At 39.4% G+C, this 19,056-nt stretch overlaps 1 protein-coding gene across 1 annotated transcript in view; it reads right to left on the bottom strand.

The window, feature by feature from the left end:
• The window catches only part of WDR43 (WD repeat domain 43), a 1,886,673-nt gene extending 1,869,535 nt beyond the window's left edge, over nucleotides 1-17,138 (bottom strand). The window contains exon 1 of the mRNA XM_044059887.1: nucleotides 16,880-17,138. Coding sequence (XP_043915822.1) covers nucleotides 16,880-17,119 — 240 coding nt within the window. The 5' untranslated portion in view covers nucleotides 17,120-17,138. The remainder of the gene's footprint in view (nucleotides 1-16,879) is intronic.
• Nucleotides 17,139-19,056: the final 1,918 nt, after the last annotated feature.

Raw genomic sequence — 19,056 nt, forward strand, 5'->3', positions numbered from 1 at the left:
AAAAATAAAAATAAAACAATATAACAAAAATGACAATATCAGTTAGCATTATTAAATTTTCCCTTCATAATAAGAGCCACATAGCAAGCCAGAAACCTCCACATTTTGACATTTCTTAATTTATATCTTGTATATTATATATCAGATGACTATTTCAAAAGAGACATCTGTATGACCCAATAAATAAAACAAATATATTATTTTGTTAAAGTGCTAGTGCCCACAGATTATCGCAAACAATCCCATAGCTATATATATATATATATATATATATATATATATATATATATATATACACACACGTTTTATATTTTATAAATCAGATAGACTATACCAAGTAGCACATCTGAAAAAACATAATATATATTTGCTGGTGTTAACATACTGATACATATAAATGATTGCATCTAGCCCTATAAATATATATATATATGGATATAAATAAATATTTAAATATTTAAAACCAGAATCCTATAATACTGCTGTATATATGCACATATGTAAATATGAATAAATATGTTTAAAATTCAAAATCCTATGATGCTGCAATGTAGATATAAATATAAATCAATTAATCAACAATAAATGATGAACCAAAGATAATACATCAATCAATATATATATATGATATATCTATATGGTCTAAATAATCTCATATAACCTGGAAACGGGTGGTATGCACATATTAGCCATATTAAATTTTTTCTGCCTGATCTTATCTTAACATGGGCTTCATGGGAACAAATATCCAATGTAATTCTCTTTGTTCAAGTGTATTAACTATGTCTCCCCCATTCCTATCTTTTTCAATAATTTGTAATACCCTGAACTTGAAGCTATGCGTTTCATATTGCTTTACATGCTTTGCCAGAGCATTAGTTTCATTATTTTTCTTGATATCATATACATGATTGTATATTCTCTTTTAGTAAGCCCTATGTAGAATGCCGTACAATCTTCACATGTTGCTAGATAGATAACATTACAAGTATTACATGAGTCATAGAAACTAGGTCTGAACTCATACTTCAAAGTGGGATGTATAAATTTCTGAACCCCTGAAATAAACTGACACATATTGCATTGATTACATGCAAAGGTTCCTTTGTTCAAGTTAGACCCTGGGATCATAATTTCTTTCTTATATGTTTTACATAGAAGCCTTTTTAAGCTTTTATTATTCCTATATATAAACCTCGGGGTTTCCCCTACCAGTCTTGCTGTTCTCTCATCTATCATTAGTACCGGCCAGTGTTGTCCTATGATTTGTACAATTCTTTTATTATCATTAGTATATGTAGTGAGAAATTGTATCCTTTCTTGAGGTCTAGAATAGGACCTTTTATTATTATATCTCCAACAGACTCTCTCTGATTGGGGTATATCAAAAGTGTCTGTTACTCTAATTATTTGTTCTCTTGTTTCTTTGACCATCTTTTTATCATAGCCCCTTTCCATAAATAATTTCTCCATCAAATCTGCTTGTACTCCTAGGTCTGACTGTTCTTTACACAGCTTACTAAGTCTGGTGAACTGGCTCCTTACTATGCCTCTAAAGACATGCCTAGGATGCATGCTATCGAAGCTGAGTAGAGCATTCTTCCAGCAACTTTTTCTATAAATGCTGGATATAATTTTCCCTTTATCCATCTTCAATTTCAGATCTAGGAAATTAATTTCAGTAAAGGATGCCTCCATGGTGAATCTTAAAAAGCTGGTAGTGCTTTCTAGATGTTGCAAGAAGCTCCTGAACTGTTCCCTTGTACCTTCCCAGATGATTATTATATCATCCACAAATCTGGAATATAAAACAATTTTCTTATATAAATCATTACTGAATAAGTATTCTCTTTCCCATCAATGAGCAACCAAATTGGCGTAAGTATTAGCGCAGGGTGTGCCCATGGCAACACCCCACTTCTGTAAATACATTTGGTTGGAAAAAGAGAAAACATTGTTCGAAAGAACCAGATCTAATAGCTGACATATTAGTATATTTTTATTACGACTAATGTCTGGGTAGAACTGAAGCAGTTCTCTAATGCTTTGTATACCTTGATCATTGGGAATACAGGTAAATAAACTTTGTATATCTAATGTAATCAATAAGTGCACCCCAGGATTCAATTCTACATCAAGATTATCGAGCATCTCCAATAACTGATAACTATCTCTCAGGATAGTAGGAATCTGGTTCAGAATAGGTCTCAAGCTCTTTTCAAGATATAGTGAAATATTTTGTGTTGCCCATCCTTCACCATCCACTATGGGCCTAATGGGAGGTGGAAGTACATCCTTATGCATTTTCGGTAAGGCCTTGATATATGGTATCCGTGGAGACTCTACACAGAAAAAATCATATAATTCTTTGTTAATGTGACGACACATTAACATATCATACAACTCTTCCTTGATTCTATTCAGGATTTCAGATAAAAATATGTCTGAGATCTCAGTATATGTATCTAAATCACTTAACATCAGAAGCATAGATGCATTATATTGTTCAGTATTAAATAACACTATGCCTCCCCCTTTATCAGCGGGGCTAATAATGATGGAAGGTTCTTCCATCAATTTCTGTAGTGATAATCTTTCATCCACACTCATATTGAAATACAGACATTTCCTGTTACCTTTATAAAAATAATCATAAAGACTATTTTCACAGAGTTTAACAAAGCATTCTACATGGCTTGGTAAAGGTGGACAATACATACTTTTTCTTTTACAGCATACAGCATCACTTTCATTATCTAAAATTCTATACCTTTGATCACAGAACATCAATTTCAACGCTAACTTACGACTAAAAATCCTTATATCAATCAAAATGTCTTGTAGACAACTGGCTTGCTTTTTTTTTTTTTTTACTTGTCAAAGACACTGGTGGATACCGTCTTGCACTAGCAACTGCTCATTCAACTCTCAATAGGACTTTCACAACACTACTTGTGGTGGTTTCTTAGTTACTTATCTAGAAGGCAGCAAGCCATTAAAACAACAACAAACCTACTCATCCTTTCAACCAGTTACTACAGGTACAACTCAGGGCTCTGGTCTGGGTTCACTCCTATTTAACATCTTTATTAACAATCTCCACTCATCATACTAGTTTATTCAGTATGCAGACGACTCAACTTTAATATGTGTAGACTCAACAATGAAGATAACTCCAGACATTACCCAAAAATCCTTCTCCTCTGTAGAGCTCAAAGAATCAAGTCTCCTACTCACTCCCAAGAAAACCAAGCTAATGTTTTCCACCTCAAAAAGTTACCAAAATTAAAAGCAATCTTTCACCCTAAAGTCAGCAATTAACACCATCAGTGAAATTGTAACACATCGTAAACTTCATGGTGTTATAATAGATGACAATCAAATATGACCAGTACGCACTACATACCATTAAATCTACAAACCAGAAACTAAGCTCCTTTCTTAATTTCTCTAAGTCTTTTGGGGTTTCTAATACCATGACAGGAATGGACCCCATTCCCAAGGCAAAATATGATTTATGTTCATGATAGTACTGTTTCAATCTTTGATGTCAGCCAGAAGTGCTCTTCACAGCACTCGCAATGTGCCTAGTAATGATTCCTTCTGCAATTCGCATAGGATTACATGTATTGGTAACGTATCAAGAAAAATAATCTACAAACGTATTTTAAGACCCACTGCTCCTACCACTATTGGAACTGTCTGGGTATCTTTCTTCCATACTGCTCATTTCTGCTTGCAAATCCTAATATTTTACGACTTGATGCAAGACACTGTAGTCACTGGGTGTGGCAATTTCAATGATCAATGCTACTTTTGCCTCTATTCATAGACCATAATGTCTGGTTTTCTAGCATCTATCTTTTGAACTGTTGGTAATGGGCGATCCCACATGATCTAGACTTCATTTTCTATGATGCTTTTGGCTCGTTTCCAGTGTTTTTCAGCCACTTCAGCACCATAATGTTTGCACAATCCCCAGTGCAATAGCCTTGCCACATTATGCCTTTCTGGACGCAGCCCTTCTGCCGTTACTACACCACAACCAGCAACAAGGTGTGCAACTGTTTCAAATTCTGTTTTACAAAACCTACATTTGTCTGTGTTTCTCTCCACATGTTCAATGGACTTTGTAAACCAACGTGTACGCAGTCCATTGTCTCGGGGCACCAATATTAACCTTTCATCTCTTGGTTTGAATTTGCCCCTCCTTAACCATTCCTGCAAACTATTGTGATCAACATGAGGTTCTTCCAGAAGTTTTCTATACTTGCAACTATATTATGCATTTTCCACATTTCTTGCTTCCTCATCTAGTCCTTCACCTTATATTCCATCTCTTGTTTTATGGCACATTCAGTTGCGTTCTGATTTTTATCTACTAAATGGTTTGATTTCTATTCCTGCTTGACGCCGATATACTTCTGCTCGACTACGCAGAGAAGCCATCTTATATTTATTTTCCTCATGTTTCAGAACTTTCACTACTTTTGGGTCTTGTGAAGTCAGCAGATGTGTGTGCAGTCCCATAATCGCAGACCTACACATGTAATCAATTTCAAGTAGACTCATACCTCCTTCGAATGGGGAATATGTAATCTTGGTATGCACTGAGTTTAACAATCATTTGGTAATCATGAAGCATACTTGTTTTCCTGTCTAATCTAGCCACCAAATTTTGGGACCAGTCACTCACTCAAACTGTAAGTTAGGAGAAGAAGAAGAAGAAATTGGTTTATAGCTTGAATTTTGTTCCTACGTCAGCTCTGTTTTCTGGATTTACTTTATACTGTCAATGGATTCCTTACAGATTCTATCACCTTCTTATTGCCCACTCTCGCATATGCTGTTCCTGTTCTAACAAACTTAAAAACAAAATTCAAAAGAAAAAAAATTGCCTTCTGCTACAATAAAATAGCAAAATTTGCTGCCATAGGGCCCACCATTATCATACTTAAAGCAATTAAACTGGCTTCATCTGCACAACTACTCAACATTCACATCCAACTGCAGCACACAAACTCATTCATCATCCAGAAAAATGCCCTGCAAGTACCTCCATTTTACTAACAAATTATTGGAACTCGCAACTAAGTGAAACATTGCAAGAGACTCACTACTCCCAATAAGTTGCTAAACTCTGGTATAGTATCCCCACACAAAAAAATTCTCCCAACAAACTCAGTAGTTTTAAACCACTGCTTAAAACATCCTAACCAGTCCTGGTCCTCACCAGGTTAAAACTTTGTGCTCACCGTAAAATACTCTCCAAATACTTTCAAACTCTCAATGACACAACAGTTTTTATGCATAACTGCTGCCTGTACAATCCACTAAGTTATATGTGGGCTTTTTAGTAACTTCTAACTCTGCAAAATCTTGCAATGTAAGAAAATAACTTTGTGTGCATAAATTATAAATAGAATTGCAACCACTCTGTGATTAACTGGAACAAAGTATAATAATGCAAAGTAAACAAATGGAGCATTCCCCTGGGCTTCCACTAAAAATTGTATTACCCAGACAGACTTTCCCTGTAAACAAGGCAGACAAACGAATATCCACATACACTGGTTTACAACACCATATATTTGTCTTCTCCTTTATACAATGAGTGAAAACAGTAAGAGCAAAGCACTGAACACACTCGTAGTTACCAGGAACCAAAACCAAAGCTAGTAGAAGCAGATGAATTGCCTGAGATGTATCTGAACAAAACTTCAGTCAGCAATTTCAGACGTAAAGTTAAAAAGTCACTTTAAAGTTGACAAATAATATTCCAGGACTGTATATAATAAAATGATTTATTCCAATACAAAAGACGTTGAGCGCTTTCACTCGATACACTCGAGCTTCCTCAGAACAATTAAAATGCTCATCAATCACTGTTTAAATACAAGTAATGGCGCCAAAAAGTTTTTTAACTTACTTAAAGCAACAGTGTTGAATAACTGATTTACTATAAAAGCGTAATACTGTTACAGTCCCTTAATTCTTTACAATAGTACTAAAAATACTTATTTCACTATATGTTCTTATAAAATAAGGAATGTCACATACTAATGTTCATATTAAAATATTCCTATTGAAATATTTACCTTAATATAAGTAAAAGTAAATAACTTCTACCTAAAACTTCATACAATATTGTCAATACCATACGCTATATTCTTATGAGAATTTACCATAGTTCTGAATATATATATTATAATGGAATTTAGACCTTAAAGATTACTATAACATTAAAACTGTATATTACTTTTTATCACTATGGATGTCATTATAATGACCTGAAAACATTAATTCTTAACCATCAATAGTGGTTTGACTGTGATGTAATCATTAATTCCAGGCCAAGTCATGGCGTCTGTATATATTTGCCACCAATATTCTTTGAATGCCAACCAATTCTTTATGTTACCCCCCCTCGGGTTTGGTTTTATTTTCTCCAGGATGGCAAATTTAAAAGTGTGTTCTATGCCTACATCATTTATATGCTTAAATAACGCATTTCTTCCATCCTTAGTTTTAATGCTATATAAATGGGAATATATTCTTTTCTTAAATTGTCTTTCAGTCCTACCAATATAATAAGCTGGACATATATTACACTTAGCAATGTATATAATCATACTGGTAAGACAATTACCATATACTGGTCTAATTACAGTTCTATTATAATTCTCTAAGACTATTGTATTATCTGTATATATATGACTACATTGGCCACAAGCCCCACATTTACAAGTGTGTTTCATTTTATTAATATCACCTGTAAGGCTATTTTCAAATAGATATTTCAAATTCTTACCCATCTTGTACACAAAATGTGGTTTGGGCCCTAAAATCATATGTGTTTCTTCATCCATTGAAAATATTTGCCAATTCTTGTTCAAAATTTCTTTTACTTGATTGGAATATGGTCCATATTGTACTATACATGCTTGTTTGAATAGCATTCCTTCATTTTTATCCTTTGCTTCCTTACTTATAATTCCTTCTGTCACTAAACTTTGAGTACCTAGTAGAGATGGGTATTTAAACCCCCCTTCCTTACTTGTATAGTTCTCTATCTCTAACATCATCTGTTCATCATAACCTCTCTCCCTAAATAAATTCTTTATAAAAGCCAATTCTACTTCTGTTTCCTTTCTATCAGATGTCATTCTCATTGCTCTTATGACTTGCCCCTTATATATATTGTATTTTAACTTATGAGGATGATTGCTACTGTAATCTAAATAGGAATTTGAAAAAGTAGTTTTCCTATTTATTTTGGATTTGAACTGTCCTTCCTCTAAATAAACAAGAGTATCTAAGTATGCGACTCCCAATGTACTACTCTCATTGGTAAATTTCAAATAATCACTGGACAAATTGAGGTAATTGAAAAAACCTTCAAATGTTTGTATGTCGCCTTTCCATAAGATGTACAAATCATCCAAAAATCGCGAATAATATTGTATGTTAGCAAAAAATGAGCTTTCAAAAATGGTGTTCTCTTCCCAATCAAGTAAGACCAAGTTAGACCTTTATACAATGAGGAAAAGTATGTGAGATCAAATAGGAAAACCAAATGGAATTTGTTCCACAATTTGGACAATGCCTCTGATAAACTGACAATTGGAGGGCCACATATCAGCCATCACATTTCCATCTTGATAAAAGATGAAGGATCTGAAACTTTATAGGTTCATAGGTCGATACTAGGCTATCTGCCCTATGGCATTTATAAGCCTAACCAGAGTGTGTTTGACTTGCACCACCCTTTTAGATTAGTTGACTGTGCCTCTGTATAGTAGGTCACAGAAGATGGCCCTTTTCAGGTTAGGTTACTGTGCCTCTGTCTAATAGGGACACAGAAGAGATCCTAGTGGTAAACCTACACTCTCCCATCCACTTGTCAAGATTTCTCTTTAAGAGGGTCATTAAGGGATTCTGCCTAACATGGATTGGCATTTTGTTCTAGAGTGAGGGGAGCCTCTGGAATATGAATCTGTCCCTCCAACATGTCCTATTTATTTCTGTGTTGAGGTTTAAGTCCTTGGAGCGTGTAGCTCTAAGGGATTTGGATTTCCTGAGGTGGAGCATGTCCATTAATTCTGGGTTGGACATGGCTTTATACGTCAGGCACAGATCACCTCTGAGTAGGCGGTAAGCAACTGAGTAGAGCTGGAGTTTCTTTAGCCTAACTGCGTAGGGCATCTGTTTGAGTCCCTTGATCCTCTTGGTGAGGTACTTTTGGGGTCTTTCCAGTTGCTGCAGGTGTCGGGTAAGGTACATCCCAAATGGGGCATTGTACTCAATTATGGGCCTGATGAGTAGAGGGCCACAATGACCTCTCTTGATCTAGATGTGAACCCTTTCGTGATATGGTAGGCTATATAGAAGGTCTTTCTAACCACTTTGGCAACGTGATTGTCAAAGGAGAGATTGCTATCTACTTGAGTCACCAAATCCCCAATTACTTCTTCCGTACTTAATGGAAGACCACCTATGTGGTAATTTATGGGCACTTTGTTTTTCCCAAAGGGGGTGACTATGCACTTTTTGGCATTTAGCTTTAGGCCATGGCTCTGGCACCAGTTAACCGTCTCTGTGAGACCCTGTTGGAGTATGCTTGTGTCAGCCAGTCGATTATGACAACCAGTTTGCAGTCATCTGCGAACTTAAATCAGCCATAGTCCCCCCCATGTTAGCCTGTACCTCAGAAATATATACCGGAGAGGTCCCAGAAATGAGCCTTGTGGGACGCCACTTATAACTGGTTTAGAGTCTGACATAGAACCTGCAATTCTGACCATGTGGGTTCTATCCCCGAGCTAGTTTGCAACCCATCTTGTGAGATAGGGGTTGATAGTTAAGCTGGTGAGCTTATTTATGACGCCCGAGTGGGGTATTGTGTCGAAGGCTTTTGCGAGGTCCAGGTAGGCTGTGTGGACTACCTTCCCTTCATCTATGGCCTTGGTGACGGTTTCAAAGAAGTCAACCAGGTTCAAGACGCAAAATCTGCCCTCAAAGCCGAATTGGGTAGGATCCAGTGTTTGGAGGCTCCCAATGTCTTTGAGTTTCATGATGATACGCTCCATAGCTTTGCAGACCAGGCTTACAGGGCGATAGTTTCCGGGGTCCGTTGTGGCACCACCTTTGTGGAGTGGGACCACTGTTGCTGTACGCCATTCCTTGGGTACATATCCTGTAGTAAGGCTGAGATTGAACAGTGACTTTATGTGAGGGTTCAGCTCTTCTTGGAGTTTGTATAAGACACAGCCCTGGACACTGTCCAGTCCCATTGATGCTGTGTTTTTTGCTTTGGAGAGAGCAGCTCTCAACTGTGCATCAGCTTGGCCAGCTAAGAACTTGGTTATATTCAACTGGACGTATAAGAGAATTTAAGTACCTTTATCTGCACTTTTTTTTTTAAAAAATACAGTATTTAATTTGATTTAAACTGTGTATGAAGGAGTGTTGAAGGAATATTTAACTGAAGTTATTCTGCTCTTCAGTAACTTGAACTGAAGCTAGTGTTGGCTGAATTTTGTTATTTGCTAGTAATTACAGGTGTGGGGGTTATATTCAACTGGACGTATAAGAGAATTTAAGTACCTTTATCTGCACTTTTTTTTAAAAAAAACACAGTATTTAATTTGATTTAAACTGTGTATGAAGGAGTGTTGAAGGAATATTTAACTGAAGTTATTCTGCTCTTCAGTAACTTGAACTGAAGCTAGTGTTGGCTGAATTTTGTTATTTGCTAGTAATTACAGGTGTGGGGGTAGCCACATTCTTTGATTTCCTGTCCTTGCATATTTAAACTGGTGCATGTGAAATAATTCCTGCTTTAAAACCTCAGCTTGGCCAGCTAAGAACTTGGTTATATTCAACTAGACGTATAAGAGAATTTAAGTACCTTTATCTGCACTTTTTTTTAAAAAATACAGTATTTAATTTGATTTAAACTGTGTATGAAGGAGTGTTGAAGGAATATTTAACTGAAGTTATTCTGCTCTTCAGTTATTCCCACCCACCCTGTTTTTGTTTTGTTGTTAATCTTAGTGGCATTGAAACTGCCCGCCCCTCAGCCTGCCTCTGGGCCCATCTCATTTGCTCACTCAACTGAGTGCAGTGAGATCATATTCTGATTTCAGGCACTCCTACTGTGTACAAAGAGAGCATCTGGGAAATAGAAAAAAAAATTAAGCTTATTTCCTGCCTTTCTTGTTAAGTGGTACAGACTATTTGTAGGCTTCTGAGCCCCCAAGCCCTTCTGTGTTTGAGGGAAGCCTTCTAGCTTGTTTTTTTTTCTTATAACTAGCCAGTTTTCTAGTTTCAGCACTCAAATCTGTTTCTTTGATCTCAGCACTTGTTCAGAAAAAAAAAAAAAATTTCATCTGCTTTTACTGTACTTGTGTTTCTACCTACTTTTTACTTTTGCATTATCTTAAAATACTCAATTGTATTTATTACTGCTTGGTGTAACTCATTCTAAGCCTTTTGGTTTAAACACTTGGGCTTCGGACCAGTTAGTTGTTTTGCACTGAGAGGGTTTGTGGTCTGCACTGTTGTGGCAGAACAGGTAGCTTACATCCTTGTAGGTTGAGAACTGCTGATTGAGGGCTCAGTGTCTGTTATTCTAAAAGTGTATTAATTCTGGTTTAAGCACTTGGGCTTTCAAGCCAATTATTTTACATTAAGAGGGTTCGTGGTCTGCACTCTTGTGGGAGGAGAGGCTGGACTCTACCCTTCCGAGCTGGGAATTTCTGGTTAAAGGCTTATAGTGCATGCATATCTGAACTGTTTCTTACTGAAGTTGGTGCGCCTTGTTTGCTGTGGCATAGACTGGATTCGGGCCTGCTGGATCTAGCTTTGTTTGTGTAACTTGAGCACTAATCCAGACATTCTCTAAAGTATTCAATGGTATTTATTACTGCTTGGTTGTAACTTGATTAAAGTGTAGCTGTCATTCAAGTCTTTTGGATTAAGCACTTGGGCTTCAGACCAGTTGTTTTACATTAGGAAGGTTTGTGGCAAGCACTGTGGTGGCAGGACAGGTAGCTTTCATCCTTCTAAGTTGGGAACTGCTGATTGAGAGCCCAGTGTCCAAGTGTATTAGTTCTGGTTTAGGCACTTGGGCTTCAGGCCAGTTATTTTACATTAAGAAGGTTCGTGGTCTGCACTCTTATGGGAGAAGAGGCTGGACTCTGCCCTTCTGAGCTGGGAATTTCTGGTTAAAGGTTTATAGTGCCTGAATATTTGAACTGTATCTTACTGAAATTGGTACACCTTGTTTGCTCTAGCATAGACTAGATCCAGGCCTGCTCAATCTAGCTTTGTTTATATGCTTGTTGTTTGTTTGCTTGTTATTTCCCTGGAAGCTAATTCCACCCAATACGCAACTTCTCAGCGCTTCTGTGGATCACTAGTGATATCTGCATTGCTTACTGTACTTATTTCCTTGTTTCACTTGAAAGAAAGTTACTGTTTGTCGTTTTTGCATTTAGTTACTTGTAACACATTGCACTCAAGTTACCTGGCACTTGCTCACTAAAGCAATTATATAAGTCAGCACTAAAAATTAAAAGCACTACACCCTCACTCCCCACTGGCCCTTGTTTTCAATTAAGGATTTCCCAATATTATTCTAGCATGTCCAAAGGTCAGTTGTCAATCTCTTCTCTGGTCCAGCTGGTGAATCTGGGAATCTTGAGGCAATGTTATAACTGCCTCATGTACACAGACAACCCTCTCCTCCTCCCACATAACACAAATACTTGCGAGAGATGCAGCTATTTAGCCAAACTGGAGGCTGAGCTCTTTCAACTCAGGAATGGCAAGACCAGACAGGAGAAGGCAACTACACACACCACAAAACCAGCCTCACATAATGCTACCACTCCACTGAATCAAACACATAAACACACAAAGACATACTCGGAGGCTCTGAGTAAAAATTTACCTAAACAGCAGAGGCCTCCAAAGCAGACACCCAAACAACTGCTACCTCAAGACACCCCACAAGCAACACAAACCACAAAAGCAGTGTGCAAAGCAGTCACAGCCCTTAAGGCCAAATACAACACCAAACATACTTGTCATAGGTGACTCCATAGTCAGACACACTGACGTCCCACTCACCAGGCTGAACAAGGAGAGGGTCACAGTAAGCTGCCTATCGGGCGCTAGAATCCGCCACATAACACAAGCACTCGGGTCACTCCACGGCAAGTACAAATATGACACAGTCATTGTCCATGCTGGTGTGAGCGACCTGAGACGTACCTCCCTGGACTACATGAAAAGAGACAGAGGAGCTCTCTGATTATGTAGCCCAGGCAGGTATGACCCTAACCCTGAGCAGTATCCTTCCTTCACCAAGAATGATGCCACAATATAGAGACAAGATGATCAGCTTTAACAATTGGCTTAATGTCTGGTGTCATTCAAAGGGGATCCAGTGTCTGTCCGCCTGGGATGACATGCTTGACAAGCCACGCTGCTTCGCAAGGGACGGCTTGCACCTGTCACACCTGGGATTCCGGATATTGGCTAAGGCTCTTGCCACCCCCATAGTGCCTTTTTTAGGCAAGGCTCAAATTCTAAACCTACCACCCATGAAAACAAAAATGGGAAGAAACTGAGGGTAATGCTGCTCAATGCCAGAAGTCTAAATCTCAAAATGCACGCACTCGAGGCCCTTCTCAGTATGGAGAACATCGATGTCCGTGCCGTAACTGAAACCTGGTTCAAGGCTCCCGAGAGCACCCCGGCACTATTAGGTTTTACCTCATATCATGCGTTCCGGCCCCAAAACCCGGACCACACCACAAAAGGAGGGGGTGTATCCATATTCATAAAGGATACCCACACCTCCAGGTTGGTGGCAATGCACGAAGCTTCGGAAACCATCCAGGTGCAACTAACCACAGGCAAAACTGCTATACAAATTGTAGCATGCTACAGGCCACCCTCTCAAACTCAGGAACCCCACACAGCCTTCCTGAAGACACAGGAGGGTATAAATGTATCTCCAAACACCATCATATTGGGTGACTTCAACAACCCGAATATAGACTGGGAACATTACTCAAGCCCTAACTTTCTAGCCCAACGGTTCCTGGAGTTCATAAATTCAAATGCCATGGAACAGCTAGTCACTGTTCCCACGAGAGGAGAAAATATACTAGATCTCATTGTCACAAACATGGGGACAAAATGCTCCACACCGGAAGTATATCCCTCATTGGTGAGATCTGATCATAAACTAATCTCACTGGAAATCCACATCGAGCCCCCACCCCAAACAAAAAAGACCATAGTGAAGAACTTCTCTAAAGCAAACTTCACACTACTCAAGACTGGTGTGGTATCCTTCAAGGCCCCTGAGCCAGAGGAAACCACAACCCAAGCTGCGGAAGCCCTTACAAATGCCTTCTATGAACACCTCCAGGACTGCATGGATCAGGCAATCCCAAATAAAACCAAGACTCTTTCCACATAGGGCAAACTTCCAGTCTGGTGGACCCCAGCCATTAACAAACTTTACAATAAGAGGAGAAAGCTATTACATGATAGAACAAAATCCATAAAAGGGAAGTCACCCCTGATCATTATTAGTAAAACAATACGAGCACTCATAAAATCAACTAAGGCCAATTTTGAGAGAAAAATTGCCATGGATTCAAAGGACAATCATAAGGCCTTTTTCAGCTATGTTAGGAACCTGGGTGGAAACTCCCAGATATGCTCAGAATTAGTCCAAAATGATACAAAAAATCACTGAACCCACAGACATTGCCAACATACTGGCAGACAGGTTCAGTGCAAACTTCACCCCCCTCTCCCCCCCCTAAAGGAGAGATAACTATCCCAGCCGAGTGTAGCCTCCCGGACATCTCAAATGCGCAGGTGAAGGCTGCTCTCTAAAGCTAAAAACACAGCATCAATGGGACCGGATGGTGTCCCCGGCTGTGTGCTACACGAGCTAAATGAGGAATTAAACCCGCACATAAGGCAGCTGTTTAATCTCAGCCTTACCACAGGATACGTGCCCAAGGAGTGGCGTATGGCAACTGTGGTCCCACTCCACAAAGGCGGCACCTCTACAGACCCTGGTAATTACCGCCCCATAAGCTTAACAAGTCTAGTCTGCAAAGCTATGGAGAGGATCATAATGGAGCTCATAAACAAAGATATAGGGGACTTGCAGACATTGGACCCGACCCAGTTTGGCTTTGTCAAGGGAAGATCATGCCTTTTGAACTTGGTCGACTTCTTCGAAACAGTCACCAAGGCCACTGATGAGGGAAAGGCAGTCCATACAGCCTACCTTGACCTTGCAAAGGCTTTCGACAATACCCCACTCGGGTATTGTAGAAAAACTTACCAGCTTAAATGTAAACCCATATGTCACAAGATGGGTTGCAAACTGGCTTAAGGACAGAACCCACAGGGTTAGAGTTGCTGGCGCTGTGTCAGACTCCAAGCCGGTCACAAGTGGTGTCCCACAGGGCTCGGTCCTTGGCCCCTATTGTTTGGCATCTACTTCTCAGAAGTACAGGCCAACATGGGAGGACTTTGGCTGACAAAGTTTGCAGGCGACTGCAAACTGGGCCATAGTGGAAAGTGCATCGGACACGGATATCCTTCAGAAGGGACTCACGGAAACAGATAGCTGGTGCCAGAGCCATGGCCTGAAGTTAAACGCCAAAAATGTATAGTCATACCCTTCGGGAAAAACAAGGTAACCCCAAGCTACCATATAGGTGGCAATCCACTAAGCACAGAAGAGGTTATCAGGGACCTGGGGACCCAGGTTGACAGTGGCCTTTCTTTTGACACTCACGTTGCTAAAGTGGTTAGAAAGACCTTCTACATTGTCCACCTGATCATGAAGGGATTCACATCCAGATCTAGTGAGGTCATTGTTCCCTGTACTCTTCACTTATCAGACCAATGATAGAGTACAATGCCCCATTCGGGATGTATCTCACCCGACATCTGCAGCAATTGGAGAGACCCCAAAAGTTCCTCACCAAAAGGATAAAGGGACTCCAAAATCTGTCATATGCTGCCAGATTGAAGAAACTCCAGCTCTATTCAGTCGCATACCGTCTGCTCAGAGGTGACATGTGCCTGACATACAAGGCCATGTCCAACCCGGAATTAATGGACATGCTCCACCTCAAAAAATCCAAATCCACCAAAACCACTAGAGCAAGCGACTTAAACCTTAGCACGGATATAAATAGGACGTGCTGGAGGGATAGATTTATCACTCAGAGACTCCCTATGCTGTGGAATAAAATCCCGGTCCATGTGAGGCAGAGCACCACACTGACTCTGTTCAAGAGAAATCTAGACCTGTGGATGGGAGATCGTAGGTTTACCCCGGGAATCATCTCTGTGTCACTGCTGGACAGAGGCACAACAAACTAATGGGCACAGTATTTTTTCATATAAGGGGTGGCGTAAGCCACAAAAATTTGGGCTAGGCTTATAAATGCCTTAGGGCAGATAGCCTAGTATAAACCTATGAACCTATGATGTCAGGGAGGCTGCACTCTGTTGGGATAGACATTTGCTGTTTTTTTTTTGGGGGGGGGGGAGATAAGTTTGAACTGAACCTGTCTGCCAGGATGTTAGCAATGTCTGTGGGTTCAGTGTATTTTTTGTAATTTTGAACCAACTCAGAGCATATCTGGGAGTTGCCACCCAGGTTCCTGACATAACTAAAGGCGACTTTGTGATTATCTTTAGCGTCTTGTGCAATTTTTCTTTCGAAGCTGGCCTTAGATGATTTTATGAGGGATCGTAGTTTCTTGCTAGTACTGGTCAGATTAATCATTCAGAAGAACCTTGTTACAGCAAGCATATTACATCTCTTACAATACTGCAATGATAACTAGACCCCTCCCCTAAAGGCTTGGGGGAGGGGTCTGCAGAAAGTGCAAAATTCTATGAAGCTGTTAATGAACCATGTTTGTATCTGCTACATCACATCTCTTCTGCCAATTTGCACCTGCTTAGAGTTATAAACAGCCAAAGTAACTGTGACCGTTTTGTTATTGATGCACAGACTATAACCTACACAGCCTGTGTCTATTTGTAGAACCTGCTCATACACCTCCCATTCTTGCCAAAGCCCAAATCTCATTGGAAAAGGAACTGCTAGCTGTTCCAAAGGCAAGGCTTGAATGTCCTGAATAACTGTCCTTTTCGTGTTTGCTAGCACGTCCAAATGCCTCCTTTAAAAGTTACCCAAAACACAGTATTTCTGAGAGAATGTACTTAAAACCAAACTGATACACTTTTTCACAATGTACTGCTGTAACTTGCCAGCAAAAGAGAAAGTGTTTTTCAGAATGCTCATTAACAGGATGCCACACAATTGCAAACGTTTTACTCTACAATAATAGCTAACAGAAACTTAGAAAAGCATAACCACAACCCATAAACGTGCAGTCATCTACCAGGAACGAACGTCAGACACATCAGATAACTTAACTATTAGACACAGTTCTGGATATGTTTAAGGCAACCCTTAAACCACAATACACACAAAACAGACAAATTCGGAGACATTTTCAACAGTATTGTCAAACTCATCCTTCTTAATAAGAAGCTCCAAATGAATACATTCTAAATAAACAGTGTATACTGTAACATAAAACAACAAGGAACATGTGGGAATCACGTTTCCGGGTCACTTCACTGGCAAAACAGCACCACTCGTTTGTCTACTCCGATCAAACACATCCTCTTACTTTCTCAAAATGAACGCATAGTAATATGGTGTTACAAACAACTACATTCCTCAACTAGCACATGAGAAACATAAATAGGCCCGAAAGCCCACCACCAAAGTAAATTCACGTTATACCTTGTCCACTCTGTTTGGTCCCCATGCCAAGCAAGTACAAGAAGCACTCAGATGAGCTGACGGTACATATTCATGCCGTAAAGAACCACTGTGACTATCCCACACCCGAATACGCCCATCTGGTGATGATAGAGCCAAAAAATCAGGTCTCTTTGATGAAAAAGCACATGGAAACATTAAACCCCTAGCATCCACATCAGACGCCATTGCTACTAAAAGCCACGTGTTAATATTGCGCATGCGTGCAATCTATACAAGCTTCAGAACAAAAATTTAAACAATCCTACCATTTACTAACTGACAAGTAGATAACTATGGAAATTGTGTTACGACTGGAGTAATCAGAATACGCATCAGACCACATGGCACTGTGTTGAGACTTGAAATGAATGACATTATCTGTTACGCTGATTTAAAGACATGTTGTGGACACACATACGCCTCAAAAAGAAGAGTGAAAATGTAACAGTTATATAAGATGTTAATTACTTTTCAACTTTTTATTTCTTGAATAAGGAACAAATCCAGAAAAAAAATCAAGGACAGTTTTAAAAAAATATTAGTAACATTTGATTAGCTGTATAAATTGATAGAATGAGTGTGGTTTAACATGTATTGAAATTAGGGACAAATTTGAAGTCTATATGTGTTGATTGTTATTTATTAGGAGTAATCACCTCTCAAATGTCCAGATATTCGACTCATATTTTCTGTTCCTCTCAAAATTTCTGCTTTTCTGGCATAATCATTGAGTATTAAGGCATATCTCTCCTTTGCCCAGATTTTTCACCTCATGTCCGTCATAAAATTTGTGGGTTTGTATATCACTGATGACTTCTTCTTTTGGCTTTTCCCAGTTAGAGGTCCCCACAGCGGATCATCTGACCGTTCATGATTGGCAGGGGAGTTTTACGGTGTCGAGTTGCCAGCCCGGCACCCAACCTTCCACAGAAGGCACGCACAAGGACGCACTCGTGCCAATTTAGAGTGTCCAATCCACCTACAGCATGTCCTTGGGATGGGGAAGGAGACCAGAGCACCCAGAGGAAACCCACATGACCACAGGGAGGACATGCAGACTCCACACAGAAGGCACCCCTGCAGAGGATCGAACCAGAGAACCTTTTGCTGTGAGGCGGCAATGCTAACTGCTGCACCACCGTGGCCACCGTTCTACTTAATTTCATTTGCCTTGCCAAGGAGAGCTTCAGATGTTAGCAAAATCTTTCAAAGTCTGTGGTGTCTTCACCAAATGATAAACAGCTATGGATAAATGAGCCAAGACTCGTGCAAATGTGAGGCTTGTATACGTGCAGAAAAAAGCAAGTTTTACACTAACTATGCCCTAAGGCCAATCAGATAAGCACATAATAAGCTTTCCACACCATCAATTCCCAACTCAGATAGGTGAAATCAGCCCTCTCTTGCCACATGAGTGCAGCCTCTGACCCTCAATGTGAAATGGCTGATTTGGGGCCCAAGTGTTAAAGAACCGAAAACAGATGCTTAATTACTAACTAAAAATCACTAGATACAATGTATTTAAATGCAGAACACAAACCCTTACAGCAGTTTGAAAATGCAACTTTAAAGAACTGCAGAAAAACAATAAATAGCTCAGAAATGTTTCACAGTGTAATGAAAACAGGTAATGATACCTAAATTCATTTGTGCAAATCACTGATGACTGAAGTCACTAAATAATGACATTCAAATTCCGGGCTTCATGTCTTTCAGAAAATGCACGCTAACGCAAATCTTGTTACTCTAGCAATTTTCTAAGTTTACAAGAGCAATGTCTAAAATGTGTCCCTACTTTTGGGATTCTGTCCTCCCATAATTTTAGGCTTTTGTCCAGATTTTTTTATGCTAAGCGGTGGACAGGGATGTGTGTAATCAGCACATTTTCTCCCCAGAGCCACAATTTTAGGAGGGATTAGTGCAGAGTCCAATGTTTTGAGCTAAAACCAGGAATAGTTGAAATGCATGGAGCATTGAACCATAGAGAAAGATATAGCAGGCCTCAAAATATTTCAGGAAAATGCAAACCGTTGATTAATAAAGTCATCTTACTGTCCCGGACAAACTTAAGATTGTTCAGAACTATGGCTAGGGTACTGTGCCCGTAAGTGGCATGGATATGTGCATCTTATCTCCAGAATTAGGGGCAAATCCAG

This window comes from Protopterus annectens, chromosome 1.part2 (assembly GCF_019279795.1).
Source record: "Protopterus annectens isolate FY-2018-M chromosome 1.part2, PAN1.0, whole genome shotgun sequence".
NCBI lineage: Eukaryota > Metazoa > Chordata > Ceratodontiformes > Protopteridae > Protopterus > Protopterus annectens.